A 20,768-nucleotide genomic window follows, 5' to 3' on the forward strand; every position below is an offset into this window, starting at 1 on the left:
ACGGCCGGGCCACTACGTTTCACGTTGACGTACGGTAACGTGATCCGCTACGTCAGTGTTTTCTCCGTGAGAGAGCATTTCTTTACTGTAATGTTTTACGTTAATATCCCAACCTTTCTTTTAACACATTAGTTGGTAAGTTAGTTAGCTATCTAGCTAGCTGGCTAGTTAGTTAGTTAACTAGCTAGCTTGCTAGTTAGTTAGTTAGCTAGCTAGGTAGTTAGTTTACTAGCTAGCTAGCTAGGTAGTTAGTTTACTAGCTAGCTCGCTAGTTGGTTAGTTTTTTAGTTAGTTAGTTAAGGTTGTCAAAATCCATGCCACGAGTTCAAACTGTATAAATTAACAGAATAAAGAAACAAGCAAAACATACAGATGGAAAATAAACTAATAATAATAAAATAAAATGAATTATTCATGCATGGGCTTTTAAAGGGGATAATTCAATGGAACAGTAGAAAGCAGATTTAGAGGGGCTATGATTTTTCTGTCAATGTAAATTTTTCAAACATGTTCAACACGTTTTTTGCTTTGTTTATTGATTAATATTATAAATTATTTTAAGAGATTTAAAATATTGGAAAAAAATTGAATCGTGAAAGGCACTGAAATTAGGTTTGATTTTGCTTTGTGTGTAAAAGAAAATATCCACGTATAATAATAATGTCTTATTCACCTTGTTGTTGTTGTAGTTTGTTTTTATTTTGTAATGTTACACAAGCACAACACTAAAGGTTATTCAAATGTTGTTTATATAGTCGTGTTATATTTTACCACGCATATAGCAGCTGTTTATTAAAGATGTTTATTTTGTAAAATAATAATAATTCATAAATGAAACCATCAGTATAAAATATGAAGTGTTCTATAACATCATATATTTATATCTTATACATCACTGCTTTAAATGCCATTTTTCTAATATAAAACCAAAGTGTTGGGATATGATGTAAATAAAACTACAGCCATCACATTTCTCTCTTTAATCAACAAGTTTAATTTCAGTATAATCACCTGCTGGTAAAGATTTAAAGAAAAGTCTCGTATGATCGCAGTTCTCAGAATATCAACAAATTCTGGATTTTCTGAGGTCAATTGACTCCATATATGTGATGTCTTGCAGGTCTGTCTTATGGTTATTTATTGTGATGGATGTGATCACTACCTGTTTGCTGGCTGATGTGTGCAGTTAGTTGCTTCTCCTTTTCCATGTTCACTTTGAAGCTAATGATTAAAAAGATCCTGAAAACTTTATTAACAGTCTTTTCTGATCCATTCTCATATCAGTCTCTCTCATCGCTTTCTTTGTCTCATCACATCATATACTTACTGTTTGATCAATCTGAACTGGGTATTCTTCTCATTGTTCATGCCTTACTGCATTTTCAACCCAGTTTAAGTGTTCTCATTAAATTTACACTAGTTTTAGAGTCTTATGATAGCCATATCTCAGAAAAAAAATATTCTAAATTTTTATGGATTACTAAAGCTATATCTTAAAAAAAAAGGCTATTTTGTTATTGAATTTTTATCCTCTGCGATAATCTTACTTAAAATGACAACTTTTTTATTTTACACAAATTATTGCTTTACTATAGTCTGACAGTAAGACTATAGTAAAACATATAATTGTCCTCCCTACACACAATTTTTTTTTTTTTTTGACAAATTTATGCCTTACAATAGTCTTTCCTAAAAATAAAAGACAAATTTATGCTTTACTACAGTCTAACCTCGAAAAAAAAGACAAATACTGTATATGCGTTACTATAGTCGTACCTCAAAAAAAAAAAAAACCCCAAAAAACAAAATTACATAAAAAAAAAAAAAAGTCAAATTTAGGCTTTACGAACGTCTTACTTCAAAAAAAAAAAAGAATAACAAATTTGTGCCTCACTAGAGTCTTACCTCAAATAAATAAAAAGGTCAAATTTATGCCTTACCATAGTCTTATCTATAAAAAAAAAAGAAAAACAAATTCATCCCTTACTATGCTTTTACCTCAAAAAAAAAAGACAAAATTATGCCTTACTATAGTCTGACCTCAAAAAAATAAATGAAAAACTAATTCATGCCTTATTATAGTCTTACCTCGAAAAAAAAAAGACAAACATATGCCTTACTATAGTCTTATCTCAAAAAAGTCAAAAAAACAAAATTATGCCTTACTATAGTCTTACCTCAAAAAAAATAAATGAAAAACTAATTCATGCCTAATTATAGTCTTACCTCAAAAAATGGTCAAATTTATGCCTTACTATAGTCTTACCTCAAAAAAAAAAAAAAAAAAAGAGTCAAATTTATGCCTTACTATAGTCTTACCTCATAAATATAAAAAAGTCAAATTTATGCCTTACTATAGTCTTACCTCAAAAAAAAAAAAAAAAAAGTCAAATTTATGCCTTACTATAGTCTTACCTCAAAAAATAAAAAAAGTCAAATTTATGCCTTACTATAGTCTTACCTCAAAAAAAAAAAAAAAAAAAGGTCAAATTTATGCCTTACTATAGTCTTACCTCAAAAAATAAAAAAAGTCAAATTTATGCCTTACTATAGTCTTACCTCAAAAAAAAAAAAAAGAGTCAAATTTATGCCTTACTATAGTCTTACCTCAAAAAAAAAAAAAAGTCAAATTTATGCCTTACTATAGTCTTACCTCATGAATATAAAAAAGTCAAATTTATGCCTTACTACAGTCTTACCTCAAAAAAAAAAAAAAAAAGAGTCAAATTTATGCCTTACTATAGTCTTACCTCATTAATATAAAAAAGTCAAATTTATGCCTTACTATAGTCTTACCTCAAAAAAAAAAAAAGTCAAATTTATGCCTTACTATAGTCTTACCTCAAAAAAAAAAAAAAAAAAAAAAAAATCAAATTTATGCCTTACTATAGTCTTACCTCAAAAAAAGGTCAAATTTTTGCCTTACTATAGTCTTACCTCGAAAAAAATAAACAAAAGTCAAATTTTTGCCTTACGATAGTCTTACCTCAAAAAATGGTCAAATTTATGCCTTACTATATAGTATTACCTCCAAAAAAAAAAAAAAAAAAATTCAAATTTATGCCTTACTATAGTCTTACCTCAAAAAAAAAAAAAAAAAAAAGTCAAATTAATGCCTTACTATAGTCTTACCTCAAAAAAAAAAAAAAAAAGTCAAATTTATGCCTTACTATAGTCTTACCTCAAAAAAAAAAGTCAAATTTATGCCTTACTATAGTCTTACCTCAAAAAAAAAAAAGTCAAATTTATGCCTTACTATAGTCTTACCTCAAAAATAAAGTCAAATTTATGCCTTACTATAGTCTTACCTAAAAAAAAAAAAAAAGTCAAATTTATGCCTTACTATAGTCTTACCTCAAAAAATAAAAAAAAGTCAAATTTATGCCTCACTATAGTCTTACGTCAAAAAATTAAAAAAAAAGTCAAATTTATGCCTTACTATAGTCTTAAGTCAAAAAATTAAAAAAAGTCAAATTTATGCCTCACTATAGTCTTACCTCAAAAAAAAAAAAAGTCAAACTAATGCCTTACTATAGTCTTACCTCAAAAAAAAAAAAAGTCAAATTAATGCCTTACTATAGTCTTACCTCAAAAAAAAAAAAAGTCAAATTTATGCCTTACTATAGTCTTACCTCAAAAAAAAAAAAAAAAAGTCAAATTTATGCCTTACTATAGTCTTACCTCAAAAAAAAAAAAAAGTCAAATTTATGCCTTACTATAGTCTTACCTCAAAAAAAAAGTTAAAATTATGCCTCACTATAGTCTTACGTCAAAAAATTAAAAAAAAAGTCAAATTTATGCCTTACTATAGTCTTAAGTCAAAAAATAAAAAAAAGTCAAATTTATGCTTTACTATAGTCTTACCTCAAAAAAAAAAAAAGTCAAACTAATGCCTTACGATAGTCTTACCTCAAAAAAAAAGTCAAATTTTTGCCTTACTATAGTCTTACCTCAAAAAAAAAAGTCAAATTTATGCCTTACTATAGTCTTACCTCAAAAAATAAAAAAAAGTCAAATTTATGCCTTACTATAGTCTTACGTCAAAAAATTAAAAAAAAGTCAAATTAATGCCTTACTATAGTCTTACCTCAAAAAAAAAAAGTCAAATTTTTGCCTTACTATAGTCTTACCTCAAAAAAAAAGTCAAATTTATGCCTTACTACAGTCTTACCTCAAAAAAAGGTCAAATTTTTGCCTTACTATAGTCTTACCTCAAAAAAAAAAAGTCAAATTTATGCCTTACTATAGTCTTACCTCAAAAAAAAAAAAAAAAAAGTCAAATTTATGCCTTACTATAGTCTTACCTCATTAATATAAAAAAGTCAAATTTATGCCTTACTATAGTCTTACCTCAAAAAAAAAAAAAAAGTCAAATTTATGCCTTACTATAGTCTTACCTCAAAAAAAAAAAAAAAAAAAAAAAAAAATCAAATTTATGCCTTACTATAGTCTTACCTCAAAAAAAGGTCAAATTTTTGCCTTACTATAGTCTTACCTCGAAAAAAGTAAACAAAAGTCAAATTTTTGCCTTACGATAGTCTTACCTCAAAAAATGGTCAAATTTATGCCTTACTATTGATGTATCACTATAGTAAGGCATAAATTTGACTTTTTTTTATTTTTTGAGGTAAGACTATAGTAAGGCATAAATTTGACTTTTTTTTTTTTTTTGAGGTAAGACTATAGTAAGGCATAAATTTGACTTTTTTTTTTTTTTGAGGTAAGATTTTAGTAAGGCATAAATTTGACTTTTTTTTTTTTTTTTGGAGGTAATACTATAGTAAGGCATAAATTTGACTTTTTTTTTTTTTTTTTTTTGAGGTAAGACTATAGTAAGGCATTAGTTTGACTTTTTTTTTTTTTTTTGAGGTAAGACTATAGTAAGGCAAAAATTTGACTTTTTTTTAATTTTTTGACTTAAGACTATAGTAAGGCATAAATTTGTTTTTTTTTTTTTTTGAGGTAAGACTATAGTAAGGCATAAATCTGACTTTTTTTTTTGAGGTAAGACTATAGTAAGGCATAAATCTGACTCTTTTTTTTTTTTGAGGTAAGACTATAGTAAGCCATAATTTTTAACTTTTTTTGAGGTAAGACTATAGTAAGGCAAAAATTTGACTTTTTTTTAATTTTTTGAGGTAAGACTATAGTAAGGCATTAATTTGACTTTTTTTTTTGAGGTGTCTTACCTCAAAAAAAGGTAAAAATTTGACTTTTTTTTTTTAAGAGGTAGGACTATAGTAAGCCATAATTTTTAACTTTTTTTTTTGAGGTAAGACTATAGTAAGTCATAATTTTGACTTTTTTTTAGTTTTTGAGGTAAGACTATAGTAAGGCATAAATTTGACTTTTTTTTTTGTTTTTTGAGGTAAGACTTTAGTAAGGCATAAATTTGACTTTTTTTTTTTTGAGGTAAGACTATAGTAAGGCATAAATTTGACTTTTTTTTTTGTTTTTTGAGGTAAGACTTTAGTAAGGCATTAATTTGACTTTTTTTTTTGAGGTGTCTTACCTCAAAAAAAGGTAAAAATGTGACTTTTTTTTTTTAAGAGGTAGGACTATAGTAAGCCATAATTTTTAACTGTTTTTGAGGTAAGACTATAGTAAGGCAAAAATTTGACCTTTTTTTTTAGTTTTTGAGGTAAGACTATAGTAAGGCATAAATTTGATTTTTTTTTTTTTTTTTTTCGAGGTAAGACTATAGTAAGGCATAAATTTTACTTTTTTTTTTTAAGAGGTAGGACTATAGTAAGGCATGAATTTTACTTTTGTTTATTTTTTTTTGAGGTAAGACTATAGTAAGGCATAAATTTGACTTATATTTTTTTTTGAGGTAAGACTATAGTAAGGCCTTTTTTTGAGGTAAGGTAGTGCATACATTTGTTTTATCTAAAAAAAAAAAAAGACAAATGTATGACTTACTATTGTCTAACAAATTAATGCCTTTTTTAAACCACTGTCATTCAACATCACAGTGATGGTTCAGACAGGAGTTGAACCAGTAACTGTCTGGTTTTGAGCTCATTTCATTAACCACTACACCACTGTCTAAGTTCTAAAAACATTTTTTCTGGACATTTTACCTCATCATTTAGTGATTTTATGCCATACCGTAGTCTTACCTCTAAAAAAAAAAAAAAAAAAACAAATAAAAAAAGACAAATTTATGCCTTACCATAGTCTTACCTGAGAAAAAAGAATTCCAACATTTATACATTTTTATGCCTTTGCACTGATAGTTTTTATATAAGTTCCTTTAAATTATGGTAACACAAAGTCAATTACAAGTCAATTATGATTACAACAGCAACAGGTTTTTTCAAATAAATTACAATTGCTTTATTTGTGTGTTTGTGTCTGTGTGCTTGAGAGAGAGAGAGAGAAACAAACTCCACAGCTGCTTTAATCAGATAATCAGAGGTTGAAACAGTTTATTTGGGCTCATAAAGATCTTTGGCAGTGCTGAAAGCGTTTCACATTAGACAGAAGGCATTGATGATGATGATGATGATGATGATGATGATGATGATGATGATGATGATGATGTGGTGAGTACAATTAAAAACTGCTGAGTCATTTCTTCAGGCCGAGCTTCTCTTCCATGTCGGAGCGCAGCTTGTTCTTCTGGATCTGAGACAAAATGAACACAGATGGGTCAGGAACCACCTGAATAGGCTGCTATAGATCTATACACATGTTAATAGGCTGCTATAGATCTATACACACGTTAATAGGCTGCTATAGATCTATACACACGTTAATAGGCTGCTATAGATCTATACACACGTTAATAGGCTGATATAGATCTATACACACGTTAATAGGCTGCTATAGATCTATACACACGTTAATAGGCTGATATAGATCTATACACACGTTAATAGGCTGCTATAGATTTATACACACATTTATAAGCTGCTATACATCTATTCACACGTTAAGAGGGCTGCTATAGATAGAGCCATATAGATCTGTAGGCTACAATGGATATATAATATAGATCTAGACATAGATGCTTTAGATGGAACTTTTTCTGTAGAAAGATAGCATAGATATACATCTTTAGATACACGTATATAGCTATAGATATAGCTGTAATAGAAGGCGCAGACTCATTAAAACATTAACCATTAAAAATGACTGTAATCATGGGATAAAAGCACCAGGAAAACTATGAGCACCTGCAAATACTGTTGAGTTTCATAATCACAATGATTTATGTTTTCTCTGCTATTTTTACTTTCTCCTGCGGGCTGAATTAGATGCTTCAAAGGGCCGCAACTGGCCCCTGGGCATTGAGTTTGACACATGTGCTCTACATGAACTCTTTCTGGTCTCTAACCAACCCGTGTCCCAGTGTGAGATCCTGTGACCAACCTTCCTGGTGATGGTGAGAGGGTAGCTGCTCACAAACACCACGTACCGAGGAATCTTAAAGTGAGCGATCTGAAAGAGACAGAGAGAGAGAGAGTGAACAGAGCAAGCCCCGCCTCCTGCTGAACGCTGGTCTCACCTTTCCTTTGCAGAACTCCTGTATTTCCTGTGGACTACACTCCTGTCCGTCCACCAGTTTCACACAGGCACACACCTCCTCACCCAGGCGGGCGTCCTCCACGCCCACCACCTGAGGAAGAACACGCCCCTTTTTAACAACATCTGTATTTACATCATCAGCTCGTTCACACACACACCTGGGTGAGGCAGGTTCAGGGTCTCTGATATTAAAATATCTGATATCAAATTATCTGATATTAAAATATCTAATATTAAATTATCCGATATTAAATTATCTTATATTAAATTATCTGATATTAAAATATCTGATATTAAATTATCTGATATTAAATTATCTGATATTAAAATATCTGATATTAAATTATCCGATATCAACCATAGTTCAGCTCTACTTGTGCTCAGTGTACGTTTGTTAATATTTATTATGAACAAATTTCTCATGTTCTACATTTTCTGCAATTTTTTTTTTATACTAGTGAAAAAACAATAAACAATAAATGAATATTAGACACAGAGCCAAGCTACAATGGCCTCATATTAAGGATTTTCAATATTCATGAGTTTTGAAATAACCCAAAGTTGGGGTCCAAAATAAAAGTTACATAAAGAAAAATTGTTTTATATCCCAATAAAGAGTAACCTTTATAGTATAAAATAAAACACATCAGATTTTTTCTTACATTCCCACATGCAGTTATGGGCCAATGAAAATAGTAAACAAATGAATATATTTTTCATATTTCCAGAGCGTGTCACCCAAGAACCAATCCATATATTGTGACTAATCAATAGTGATGTGAACAGTCTATAGTCATAGTTCAAAGCTGATCAAATTACAGGGAGCTGAGGCATATGCTAAGTTGTTAACTGAACACCCAAACATGTTCCAGACCCAAACACACACTCACTTGTTCACTATTTTGAGGAGCTGGCATGTCCACCAGATATGATGTATAGCAGATATTTTTGTATATTCTGAGGAAGTAGGTGGAGCTGTGTTACTACACCAAAGTTCACTTTACTATGTGATGTAGTTCCTGGGATATTGGAAGCTGAAAATGGAAGAAAAATAAGGACATACAGTATACCCCCCTCACAAAATTGTCCATATCTCAAGAAGTATTGATCAGATCAAACTAAACATTTACAGTGTGACTATTGAATAATCACGAAACAATTGGTAAAAATAATTTCAAAGTTCGGACCATTTGTTGAAATGACATGGAATAATAACCCTCTAGTAGAGTTTTTTAATAGTTTATTAACTATGGTTGATCACATTTATGATCAGTTTTCTATATTGTGAGGCACCTCACACAGACGAACAGGTTCAAACCAACAACCTCTACCATCTGAGAGTATATATTTATTAGCTTGTTAATGACAGTGTGTGTAACCAGGGGGCGCTGTGTGTGTGTGTGTGTGTTCACCTGAGCTTCCTTCACTTTGGGGTGTGTGTGTAGCAGCTGTTCTATCTCTGCTGGGTAGATGTTTTCTCCTCCTCTGATGATCATGTCTTTGATCCGTCCTTCAATCTTCAGGTAGCTGTAGGTGTCCAACCTCCCGATGTCACTGACACACACACAGACACGTGAATATATACATACACGTTGTATATAAATATGTTTTTTTATTTATTACAATGTTTGACATCTTTTGTGTATTTTTGACTGTTAAAAATGAAAGAATAAGAAGTAATTAACTGTATCAAAGTTAAATAATGATTATTTGATGAGTGAGCTGATTGTAGGTAGGGGGCGTGGTCTCACCCAGTTTTGTACCAGCCGTCTTTAGAGATGCACTCGTCTGTTTTCTCGCGATCGTTCCAGTATTCCATCATCACACAGTATCCTCGGATCAGAACCTCACCCTGTTGGTCCAGAGGAACCACCTGACCCGTGCTGGGGTTCACCACCTTCACCTGAGGAGGAACAAATACACACTCTAGATTAAAGCTCCTCCCCCTTTCTCAGGTTCACCACCTTCACCTTAGAGGAAGGAACACACACTTGAAATTATAGCTCCTCCCCTTTCGGCAGGTTTCGGCGCCGTACAGAGCAGACACTGGACACTTAAATGATATATAAATAAGTTTTAGGCTATTTTAATTGTTGAGTGTTAGTGAAACAGCTCCACCCAGTGGACACCATAGGGACAACAGTTTCCTTATGATGAGCCGTCGTTGGCCTGCAGACCTCATGCTTGACACAAAGATTTATTCACACTCATTGTGTCGTTTGTGTGTGACAATAATAACAGGGTTGTGTTCACTAAGATTTATCAATTACAATTTTGTCTTCAGTTATCCATGTTTAGTGACCAGCAATTAATGTAAGTTATAATTATATTTTTTATTCTCTAAAAATCATTTACAAATTTTATAGAATTTCTCATGCCAATTACAATTACAAAGTCAATGATCAGAATGCAATTACAAATCAATTATGATTACAACAGCAACAGATTTTCTCAGTCACAATTATAATTCAGTTCTGCACAGGTACCTCAGTGTGGTCCATGATGTATCCCACAGTCTGAGTCTTTCTCTCCAGGTTGTCCAGCGGAGACGCGAAAAACGTCACTGGACTGTTCTCAGTGGTACCGTATCCCACCTAACACACACACACACACACACACACACACACACAAATTTGAGCCCAGTTTTTTTTATTTTTACCCTTTTTCTGCAACTACACCAAACATGCTACGTTTTAACCTATTTTCATCACTTTTTCTTGCCATATTTTTGCTCCTTTTGATGCATTTTTGCTACATTACTCCCATTTCTGCCACTTCTCCATCACATTTCAATGCCTTTTCTGCACATTTTTCCCACTTTCAAGACATTTTCAGCACTTATAAACTATTTCCACCTAATGTCACATATGTTGACCCATTTGTGTGACTTTCAACCTCTTTTCAGCATATTTCATGATTATTTTTGCCAATCTAGCCACATTCACCAGTTGTCACTCCCATTATTTGCCAGTTTAAACAAATTTTTCCTACATTTTTAAATTCCATTACCCACAATTAGCAGATTTTAATCAATTTCTGTGGTTTTTGAAATCCCATTTCACCAATTTTTCAACAATTTTTGGTCACTTTGAACCCATTTTATTTCTGATTAAAACAAGGATTTCCATCTCTAAGATAATTATATACTATGGCCCAAATAATAGTAAACTTCCTGGATTACAGTGGATATTATTCAGATCAATAAATAAATTTATCATTCAGAGTCAGGAGTGCACTGCATTGTAGCTCCATCTCTTTCTATTCCACCCTGTCCCTGCTGATGGACAGCAGCCCCTTAGCATGATGTTGCCACCACCGTGCTGTGTTTTCCTCTGATTGATGCTTGTTTTTAAACTGCGAATGTTTAAACTTCTGAGTGACACCATCTGAAGCTTCTTGTTTCACTGGATGTTGCTCAGAGTGAGGAGGAGGAGGAGGAGGAGGAGGGTCTGAGCTGTGACTCCTCCCTCCTCAGATGTAATAAATATGGTAGTGCATGTGCTGTTGCTGCTCAGCTCTCAGGATGCTGCTGCTCACCCTGCTGCTGCTGGTCTATGTGCATGGAGCTGCTGCTCAGTGCCCCGCCCTCTGCCACTGTCATGGTGACCTGCAGCACGTGATCTGCGATGGCATGGGGCTGAGGAGGATCCCCCGGGTGTCGGAGGCCACGCGGCTGCTGAACCTGCAGAGGAACGACCTGGGCATGGTCCCGTCCGGGGCATTCAGGGCCAGCGTGGGTCTCGTGTCGCTGCACATGCAGCACTGTGCACTCAGCGAGGTGGGGGCACACGCCTTCAGAGGCCTGAAGAACCTGGTCTACCTCTACCTGTCCCACAACCGCATCAGCTCCATCAAACCCGGTGCCTTCAATGACCTGTCCCAGCTCACCTACCTCCACCTGGACCACAACCACATCAGTGATCTGTCAAAAGGCGTGTTCAGCCCCATGATCAACCTGTTCAATCTACAGCTCAGCCACAACCGTCTGAAGGAGCTGAGGGCGGGAACCTTTAGTGGCGCCAAAGACCTACGCTGGCTGCACATGAGCAGCAACCAGCTGAGCACACTGCAGCCAGGCTCCCTGGACCACGTGGAGAACCTGGCCGTGCTGCATCTGGACGGGAACAGGCTGTCCGTGTATCCCAGCGCTGCCATGAGCAAACTGAGGGTGGTGGAGGAGCTGAGGCTAGACGGGAACCCAATGAGAACCATCCCTGACCATGCCTTCCTCAGCTTTGGACGCTATATGGAGAAGCTCCACCTGAACAACATGAGCCTGGAGAAGGTGAGTCATGCTTAGAGAGAGCTGCGTGCGGCACCAGAGCCTCAGTGAGAGCAACGCAGAGCAGTAAGTTAGCATCTTAGCATTGGGTGTGTGTTAAAATGTTGGTCCAAAGGTTGAGCTGCTCAAACATCAGCTCACCTTTAAAAACTGATTCAGTCCCCGTGAGTCACAGCCATGCGGTCTCTGTGAACCTGGTTCATGGTGTTCTAAACTCGTGGTCCAATCCTTCCCTGATGTGTATTCTGCTCCTGTAAACAAACACACAGGCTGTTCCACTGTGGAGGAACGGGAGTATTTTTAGCCTTCGTCGACCTGTTGATGTTGAATAGACAATCAGGCCCTGTGCAGAGCTAGCGGTGAGCTAACAGCCGCTGGCAGACTGACACACCTCCGACCGCTGGAACTCATCCATTTCCAAAAGTCAAGACCGACTACTGCTGGAAATTTCCAAACGCTGCTGTCAGAGATCCTATAAATCCTGGATGTGACGAAGGTGGATGTGACACCTCTCTGAAGCTTTTAGCACCCTGACACACGTCTACGAAGCCCAGGGAGGAAGAAAGGGGCCTAGTGACGGTCAGTGTTTACACACCCAGAAGGACGGAGGAATGTCAGGATCAGGTCAGCTTTAGGAAACACTCAGTCCTCATATTCTAGAAGCAAAGTCTGAATAAACCAGATCCAAACCAACGATAAACAGTGTGAATGGAGGAATAAATCACATTAAAACTCAAAAAGGGACAATAATAAGACACCTGCAGTGTTCAAAGTGTGTGAGCTTCCACTTTCAGCCACTTTTCAGCACAAAAATCCAAAATGAGCAAAGAGTTACTCAGTGTTTTCGGTTCATCTGAGAAATTCAAAACTATTGGTCTGGGAGCAATTTTTAGAAGGTTTCCAAAAATTGTAAAAACAAGAACAAGTACACTATAATGCGTATATACAGTATAAAATGTGAGATGCCCAACACACAGCAGTGAGACGGTTTCATTTAGTAACACAGTAATGCAGCCTGCCTGAGGGAAAATAACTGTAATCTAATTATTGTTTCTTCAATTTTATCCCTTACTTCAGTCGTTAATTGAGAAAAGTAATCAGATTACAGTAACTCATTACTGCCCATCACAGGTTACAAGTAGCCTGGATTAGTGCCCAAAGTGACAAGATTAGCTCAGATATTTTTGTACTATATTTTATTTTAACTATATTTATATTTGAAAAGGCAAAAGTTAAGAATGTTGATTGAGAATGTGTGTGATGTATGAATTTGAAAAAGAATAATAACTTAATTAATTTAATTTATTTTGTCCGTTACTCGAAATTTCAGGCGACTCCATTTGAAATTCAGGCAACTTCACATGGGGTCACGACCCCATGGTTGAAAAACCCTGGTCTAACGTCTCATGTGTCCTGCGCAGTTTTCTGACGCTGCATTCTCGGGGGTCACAGCAGTGAAGTCTCTCCATATGGACAACAACAGGCTGAGGTCTCTGCCCAGGAGCCTGAACTTCAGCTCCATCACTAACATCAGCCTGTCCAACAACCCCTGGAGCTGCACCTGTCAGCTGGCTGCACTACGCAGGTTGGTGCTATGGCTTTATTAGTCATTGTGTTATCTAGTGACTTGGTGTAACTGAAAGCTGCACAGGTTGGATTGGCTGGTTGCAGATCATTGGTGTACAATGATCATGTGACCAAGAGGGACAGGCCCTGACCATTGTCCAATCATTAATCAAGCTACTGATCACATGTTTCTACTGTTTACACTTTGATAACAACATTTAACTCAATAAGTGAGACTAGTCACTACATGCTAGGCTAACAAACATGTTGCTATATGCTGAGCTAATAAACATGTGGGCTTGTTGCTACATGCTAAGCTAACCAAAAAACGTATAGGAAAGGTGGCTACATGCTAAGCTAACCAAACAGGTGGGACTGGTTGCTACATGTTAAGCTAAAAAACAGCATGGAGGAGATGTTTTTCATCTTTCGTTAAACAGCTACATGTTGGTGGAGGATTTGGTCCATATTTGTAACATTAGGAACAGATCTATTCTGTATATGTCTGTGACAGAGGACAAGAGCAGATCTATGTCATTCTGTCAGTATTCGTCCTCAGGAGCAATGAAGTATTTGTTAAGGTGATGGTTGCGCGTGTGTGTGTGTGTGTGTGTGTGTGTGTGCAGGTGGATGGACTCCAGCAGAAACCGTCCTGATGCTGTGTGTGCGTCTCCGTCCTCACAGAAAGGAAAACAAGTGCAAGACAGCCCGGCCTTCAGTAGCTGTAGAGAGAAGGCTAAGAGAGCAAAGAAGGGCACACGGCCCTAAGCAGGTGAGAATTAAAGGGATCCTCCACTGTTTTTACAAGTTTGACCTAAAACCTTCTAAATGGTACTTATTTTTAGATCTACAGTATGTCTAACTATACACATCATTATGCACCATATTCATTTACTCGCTGCTAAATAATCTGAAAAGCTACCATTTTATCTAAAAAACAGGCTGAATGCTTCACTCTAACAGAAATCAATGGGATATTTACGGGCAGTGGGGCCCGGCCGTGTGACATCATCAGTCACGTGATTTCAAGATGGAAGAACACAGGCTTTAAACTGTAAAGTAGTCCCATTTTTAAAAGGCCATTAAACGAATATGATGCATAACATGGGTTCATTTAGACATAGATCTACTAATATGGACATTTAGAATATTTTAGGACAAACTTGTAAAAACAGTGGAGGGTCACTTTAAGAAAAGGAATATTAAAAACATGAGGCATTAAGTCAAACTTCTGAGCTTCATCAGATTAATTTATCTTCTATAAAAAGTGACATATGTCTGAGTGTGAATAGCAGGACGTTCCCGTGGTACCAGGTATAATAATAATATTCAAGATGATGATTCTTCACTTTCTGAGCAGAAACATGCAACTGTTGTCCAACAGTGGGAATCTTTCGCTTGGTTTTGTTTTGAGGGACCATCAGAGTGTCTCTGACCTTTGACCTTTAGTTCCTCCTGCAGATGGAGGCGTTCCACATGTTTTCTAACATCTGAATGCATTAATCTGAAGCTCTTTGAACGTTCTGATCATCACTGTGATGTTCTCAGTGGTCCTAACGTTTCTGCTGGACCTTCAGACGTGTTTATCAGTCGTGATCCTCCCGTGAACCACTGAATGTTCTCACATAGTCCTTCTGTGTGGTCGTCCAGTGGAAACCTTTCTGAGCAGCGAGGGCTGACTGTTTGCTTTGGCCTCTGACTTCTTCTGCTCTCTGTGTCTCCAACAGGACGAGCTGGGAAAAGACTCAGAACGCCCCCCCCATCTTGTAAATACGACATCTACCAGTCGCTGAATCAAAGCTCAGAGTCCGACTCATGGACGGGAACCAAAGTGAGGAAGAAAACCTCATCAGGAGTTTGTTCACGTCACACAAACACAAACAACGCTGCTTAGGTGTAAGAGATAAACTGCGGATTGGATTATCTGATGGTTACATACCAACAAACAAAAATTTATAACCTGATTAAATGTACTTTTATCGCAGCTTCGCTTTGAACTGATTTTCTCTGAACAACTTCTTTTTCTGCGTTTTTACAAAAGCTCACATCAAATAAAGTGTTTGTAAAAATCACTTCCTGTGTGTTGATTCATCAGATCACAGTAATGAGCCGTGCATTGATTACAGAACAAAAAGGGCTCAGCAGATGTTTGCCTCCACCTAGTGGCCACAGGGTGAACTGCTACAATTAGGACAGGAAAACAAACATTACATAACAATGAAAAAGAAGGGAAATAAAGTGTCGAGAAGAATAAAAATATAATTAAAAAAAAAATGTAGAAGACAAAGAAAAAAGAAAATTAAAAAACAGGAAAATAGGAAAAGCAGCAAAAGAGGAAAAGAAACAGTAAAAAAAAAAAAAATGAAGTAAAAGGAAAATTATTAGAAAAAAAGCATAACAATATAAAAGAAAATACAACATAATTCTTTAAAAAATAGGAGAGAAGAAACAACGGAAAAAAGAGAAAAACTCACAGTGATTTCCTTGACGCCCATCACATCTATGATCTGCTTCACCAGCTGAGGTGGACACGGGGACCCGGCCATGATCCCTTTAACATCACAACGTAAAGAAATGGACGCACAACTTTAACGCACATCTTTAACTTAAAAACCTTCCTGACCTGCTTTTACTGACGACAGGTCGAACTTCTCCAAGTCTGGATGATTCACCAGGTCCACAAACATGGTTGGAGTGCCATAAATAATGGTGCACCTGGAGAAGATGGAGACGCTTTAAAGATGTGACAATTTACAGATGGAGATTATTAAAGATGGAGACGCTTTAAAGATGGAGACGCTTTAAAGATGGATAGATCATCCATTGTTGCCATAGAAACAAAAGAGAGAAAAAGTTCCAAAACACGGGAAGGTCAAACAGCTGTGTGACTCTACTTTTCCGTCTCTATGGCGACCAGGTTAGCCCTCCCATCGTAGCCGGCCGAGGGAAAGATGGTGGAGATGCCGAAGATGGCCATGCAGACGCTGCCACCCACTGAGCCGAAGCAGTGGTACAATGGCACGGGGATGCAGATACGAGAGTTAGGCTGGAAACACACAGAGAGATGCAGGTTATTGGAAGAAGAAGAAGTTCACAGGGCCAGGCCACGCCCACAGGCCAAGCTCACTCACCCTCCAGTCGTATCCGATTCTTTTTCCCACAAAGTATCCATTGTTGACCAAGTTGTGATGAGTCAGAGTGGCTCCTTTAGGGGCTCCAGTGGTTCCCTGGACACAAAGATATGTCTATTAGAACCGCCCCTTTGCCCTTTGACACTGCTGAGTTCGTGCCACTATGTGCTAAGCTAACCAAACACATGGGACTGGTTGCTATGCGCTAAGCTAACCAAACATGTAAGACTGGTCGCTACGTGCTAAGCTAACCAAACACGTGGGACTGGTCGCTATGTGCTAAGCTAACCAAACACGTGGGACTGGTCGCTAAGTGCTAAGCTAACCAAACACGTGGGAGTGGTTGCTACATGCTAAACTAACCAAACACGTGGGACTGGTCGCCACGTACTAAGCTAACCAAACATGTGGGACTGGTTGCTACGTGCTAAGCTAACCAAACGTGTGACTGGTCGCTATGTGCTAAGCTAACCAAACGTGTGACTGGTCGCTATGCGCTAAGCTAACCAAACACATGGGACTGGTCACTACGTGCTAAGATAACCAAACACGTGGGACTTATTGCTACGTGCTAAGCTAACCAAACACGTGGCACTGGTCGATACCTGCAAAGCTAACCAAACGTGTGACTTATTGCTACGTGCTAAGCTAACCGAAAGTGTGACTTGTCACCATGTGCTAAGCTAACCAAACACATGGGACTAGTGGCCTCTGATGAGGATTAGGATGAAGGCGCTTTTGTTTTGCACAGAGCAACAGATGAGGAATAAGTGCTGAGTTTACCGAGGTGAAGAGGATGTTCAGAGGGTCGTCACAGGAAATGCTTTCCTCGATTTCCTGCAGCCGACGCTGGAAGCTGCTGCTGCCCGCCTGCATCACGTCGTCCAGGTGGAACATTCCAGGCTGTCGGCTGTCAAGGACGATGATGGAGCGCAGATCAGGAAATCTGCAGAAACATCACACTGTGTTTCACTTTTCAGTGGTTCTAATGATGACACAGCAAGTAATAACTGAACACAGCAACCAGAGGATGATAACGATGGCTCTTCACAAAAACTAAAGATGGAGCTGATGGTTCGATCAGATACAAACTTGTTCAAAACGTGATTTCAGGCTGATTGATGATGTTCTCCTGGTCACTTCTGTTCCCGTGTCTACAGCTCCGCCCCCAGTGGATACATGAGGAACAGCAGCTTAAGGCTGTGATGTTTGTACCTGGATGTCCTGATGTCTCCGGGTGAGGAAGTTTCTATCTCAGGGCAGATCTTCCTCAGCATGTCACAGTACTGCTGAGTCTTAAAGTGAGAGGGACACACCACGGCCTTACAGCCAACCTGTAGAGAGCAGCCAGTCAGCGACCAATCAGACGCAGCCTCACAGACAGCATCAGTTCAGAGACCCGCCCCCACCTTTTTCAACGCAAACTCCAACTCATTGACCTGGTACGCCGGGTTTATAGCCACCTGTGGAGAGAGCAGCAGATCTATGCTGTATATATCTATGACTGAGGACAGGAATGGATGTTGATGGATGGATGGACGGATGGATGATGGTTGGATGCTGTTACCATAATGATCCCAGCCTTAGCCGTAGCAAACTGAAACAGGATCCACTCGTATGTATTTGGTCCCCACATCCCTAGTCTGTCTCCTTTAGTCAGACCCAGAGCCAGAAGACCTGCTGCTGCTCTCTCTACCTACACACACACATACACACACACACACAATTATTATTATTAAGAAGAAGAAAAAGAAGAATGAAGTTGTTTTTTCTTAAGGATTTTGAGATTTTTTGTATTTGTAACTTTTATTATAAACTCCTGACTTTATTCTCAGAATTCCAAGCAAACCTGTGAGAATTCAGAGAATAAACTGAATTCTGACTTTATTTATCCTGGAGAATCCTCACCTTTTATATTTTAAGACTCTTTATTCCTGTACAATTTTACTGAAATCTCAAAATTCTGAGAGAAAAAAAGATAAACTCAGATTGAATTTAGATTAAACTCAAAATTATGAAGTCTGAATTCTGACTTTATGACATTTAAGAATTTTGAGATTAAGAATAAATTGAGCTCGTTATGTTATAAATTCTGAGAAAAAAGAAAACCTGGAAAAGAATTTTACTTTCATGGAAATGTCCTGAAAAAATAAATTCAAGTTGTGAGAAAATTTCTAACAAGTGTTTCTGATTTAAGTCCCAAATGTTAAATGTATTTTCTTCAATTCTAAGATGACAGTCAGAAATGTATCAAAAAGTAAAAAAATCTACCAATTTTCCTCTGCAGAATTTTCGCTAAATCTTAAAATTTTGAAGAACATTTTTGAAATATTGAGACTAAACTTAGAATTCTGACTTTTTTTCCCTTAAAATCTAGAGAAAAATATCCAAATGTGTCTTTGATCTAAATCTAATCCTTCAGGGTAAGTTAAGTCTGACCTTCTTTCAGAGGATTGTCTACATTCTGAATTTATGTCAGAGACTCACGTCCTGATGTAACTCAGCAAAGGTCTTGCGGACGCCATCCTGGACAAAAACCACGGCCTCTCTGTCGGGGAAACGCTCGGCGGCGTTCAGCAGCGTTTGTCCCAGCGTGGAGTAGAGCAGGGACGAGCTGGAGGTGCCGTGGGCGTAGCTGGTGGTGAGGGTTGGGACGATGGGAGGATGGTCCACATGGATGGACCTGTGGAGGAACCATAGGTCACTGTCTCTTTAATCAGCAACAAGGTAACAGTGGGAGGAGCTAATCATCCAGGAATCAACTCCAAATGATCAGTGACATCATCAGTTAAAGTCAATTAATGACAAAAAGTATTGAGAATTTGAAGTAGACCAACATTAAAAAAAAAAACTAGACTAAAAAAAAGGTTTTTACAAAAGTAAATTAACATTTAAAAAATGTTTTTTAAAAAGTAGAGTAATATGAACATTTTAGAAAATAAAATAAAAAGTGCACTAACATTATTTTTTTAGACAATATTTAAAAATGTAAAATAAATAAATAAAGTAGAATAACTTTTTTTTTTTTTAAAGAGTACAAACATGTTTTTTTTAAAAAAAGTAGTATAAAATGTAAAAAAAAAATTAAAAAAATAATCAAATCAAAATTAAAGTAGACAAACATTTTACATTTTGACCACAAATTAGGACCAACTTTTAAAAACGTGAAGCTTAAACTTTAGGACTTAACTTTGGTAAAATTGGCATTAAATAATAATTTCACGTCTGATTTACAGATAATTTAATCATTCACCATAAAGTGGATCAATAGGCTGTAGTTTGTTAAAAGTAAAACTGATTTCGCTTAGTGAAGTGCACAGATTGATCAGTAGTGGCTGGATATTGTAATAAAACATCACGAGACACAGTTCATAATTCACATATTAAATATATTTATTTGAAGGATGTCATAATGACATGATTTGGTTTTAATTATCAGCCTCTTTTTTGTGCTTTTTTTTTTTTTTTTTTTTTTTAAAAATCAGGAAACATTGGTCTTATTTATGTTGTGCTTTATTTGATATTTATATATTATTGTGAGAGTTGAAAATTTCAAACCCAGAGTAATTAATTTACATAAAGTCCAGAGTTAAAGCCAAACTAAAGCAGATATTTTTCCTGTATCGTTACATCATCATATCGTCCCACTGTAATCATGTAGATTGTTAGTTTGCTGAATCGATTCAGCAAAGAAAAGAAAAGATCAAATTAGCTGGCATGGCCCCGCCATAACATAACATGTTATTTTCCTCACACATGCGCTCCACTGGTGAGCCTTAAGGCTCTGACTAGAGTCAGAGAGTCTAAGATATTCATGTTTATGAGATTCTGCTCAGAGTCAGAATTAATTTGGTCAAAGGTCACGGAGTGAAAGTGGGAAGAACTTCCTCCTAAATTAAAGTGATTAAAAGTGATCGATTAAAGCCAAACCGCAGCATGAGAAGCTGCTACATATGTCTGATGTGTAGTTTCACTTCGAAAAAAAAAAAAACTAAGTCTAAACTCACCGACAGTGTCGGACCCGCGGACCGTGCGCGTACACGGTGCTGAGAGCCGCGGGTGACGTCCAACGCGTCCTGGTGCGCGTGCACAACAGAATGCAGCGGGTCAACATGTTTTTAAAATAAAATAAAGCTCTTCAAACACACCCAGCAGCAGCAGTGATTAAATAATGCTCCTCAGACTGAGTTCCGCCTGTTAGACTCACACCCATAAGCAGGGGGCGTACAAGACACGCCCCCAGCCCTCACCCCTCC

At 36.6% G+C, this 20,768-nt stretch overlaps 2 protein-coding genes across 4 annotated transcripts; one reads left to right on the forward strand and one right to left on the reverse strand.

Annotated features, from left to right (window-relative positions):
- Positions 1-6,541: 6,541 nt before the first annotated feature.
- On the reverse strand, positions 6,542-20,731 carry acsf2 (acyl-CoA synthetase family member 2). 2 transcript variants are annotated; one of them, XM_028475534.1, is made up of 16 exons: positions 20,520-20,731; positions 19,000-19,195; positions 18,080-18,208; positions 17,922-17,975; positions 17,728-17,846; positions 17,296-17,458; positions 16,513-16,608; positions 16,276-16,427; positions 16,005-16,096; positions 15,856-15,932; positions 10,020-10,127; positions 9,285-9,436; positions 8,946-9,087; positions 7,514-7,624; positions 7,378-7,446; positions 6,542-6,630 (listed from the first exon to the last, which is right to left on the reverse strand). In XM_028475534.1, the coding sequence occupies exons 1-16, from the start codon at positions 20,624-20,626 to the stop codon at positions 6,574-6,576; spliced, it is 1,824 nt and encodes a 607-aa protein (XP_028331335.1). In that variant the 5' UTR covers positions 20,627-20,731; the 3' UTR covers positions 6,542-6,573. The 2 variants fall into 2 exon arrangements, with proteins under 2 accessions (XP_028331335.1, XP_028331336.1); XM_028475535.1 differs by lacking the exons at positions 6,542-6,630; positions 7,378-7,446; positions 7,514-7,624 and adding an exon at positions 8,414-8,567.
- Positions 11,019-15,420, forward strand: chad (chondroadherin). 2 transcript variants are annotated; one of them, XM_028475536.1, is made up of 4 exons: positions 11,020-11,818; positions 13,237-13,400; positions 14,008-14,153; positions 15,109-15,420. In XM_028475536.1, exons 1-3 carry the CDS (start codon positions 11,030-11,032, stop codon positions 14,147-14,149), a joined length of 1,095 nt encoding a protein of 364 aa, XP_028331337.1. In that variant the 5' UTR covers positions 11,020-11,029; the 3' UTR covers positions 14,150-14,153; positions 15,109-15,420. The 2 variants fall into 2 exon arrangements, with proteins under 2 accessions (XP_028331340.1, XP_028331337.1); XM_028475539.1 differs by lacking the exon at positions 15,109-15,420 and having other exon boundaries at positions 11,019-11,818; positions 14,008-14,190.
- Positions 20,732-20,768: the final 37 nt, after the last annotated feature.

This window comes from Gouania willdenowi, chromosome 19 (genome assembly GCF_900634775.1).
Source record: "Gouania willdenowi chromosome 19, fGouWil2.1, whole genome shotgun sequence".
Lineage (NCBI taxonomy): Eukaryota > Metazoa > Chordata > Actinopteri > Blenniiformes > Gobiesocidae > Gouania > Gouania willdenowi.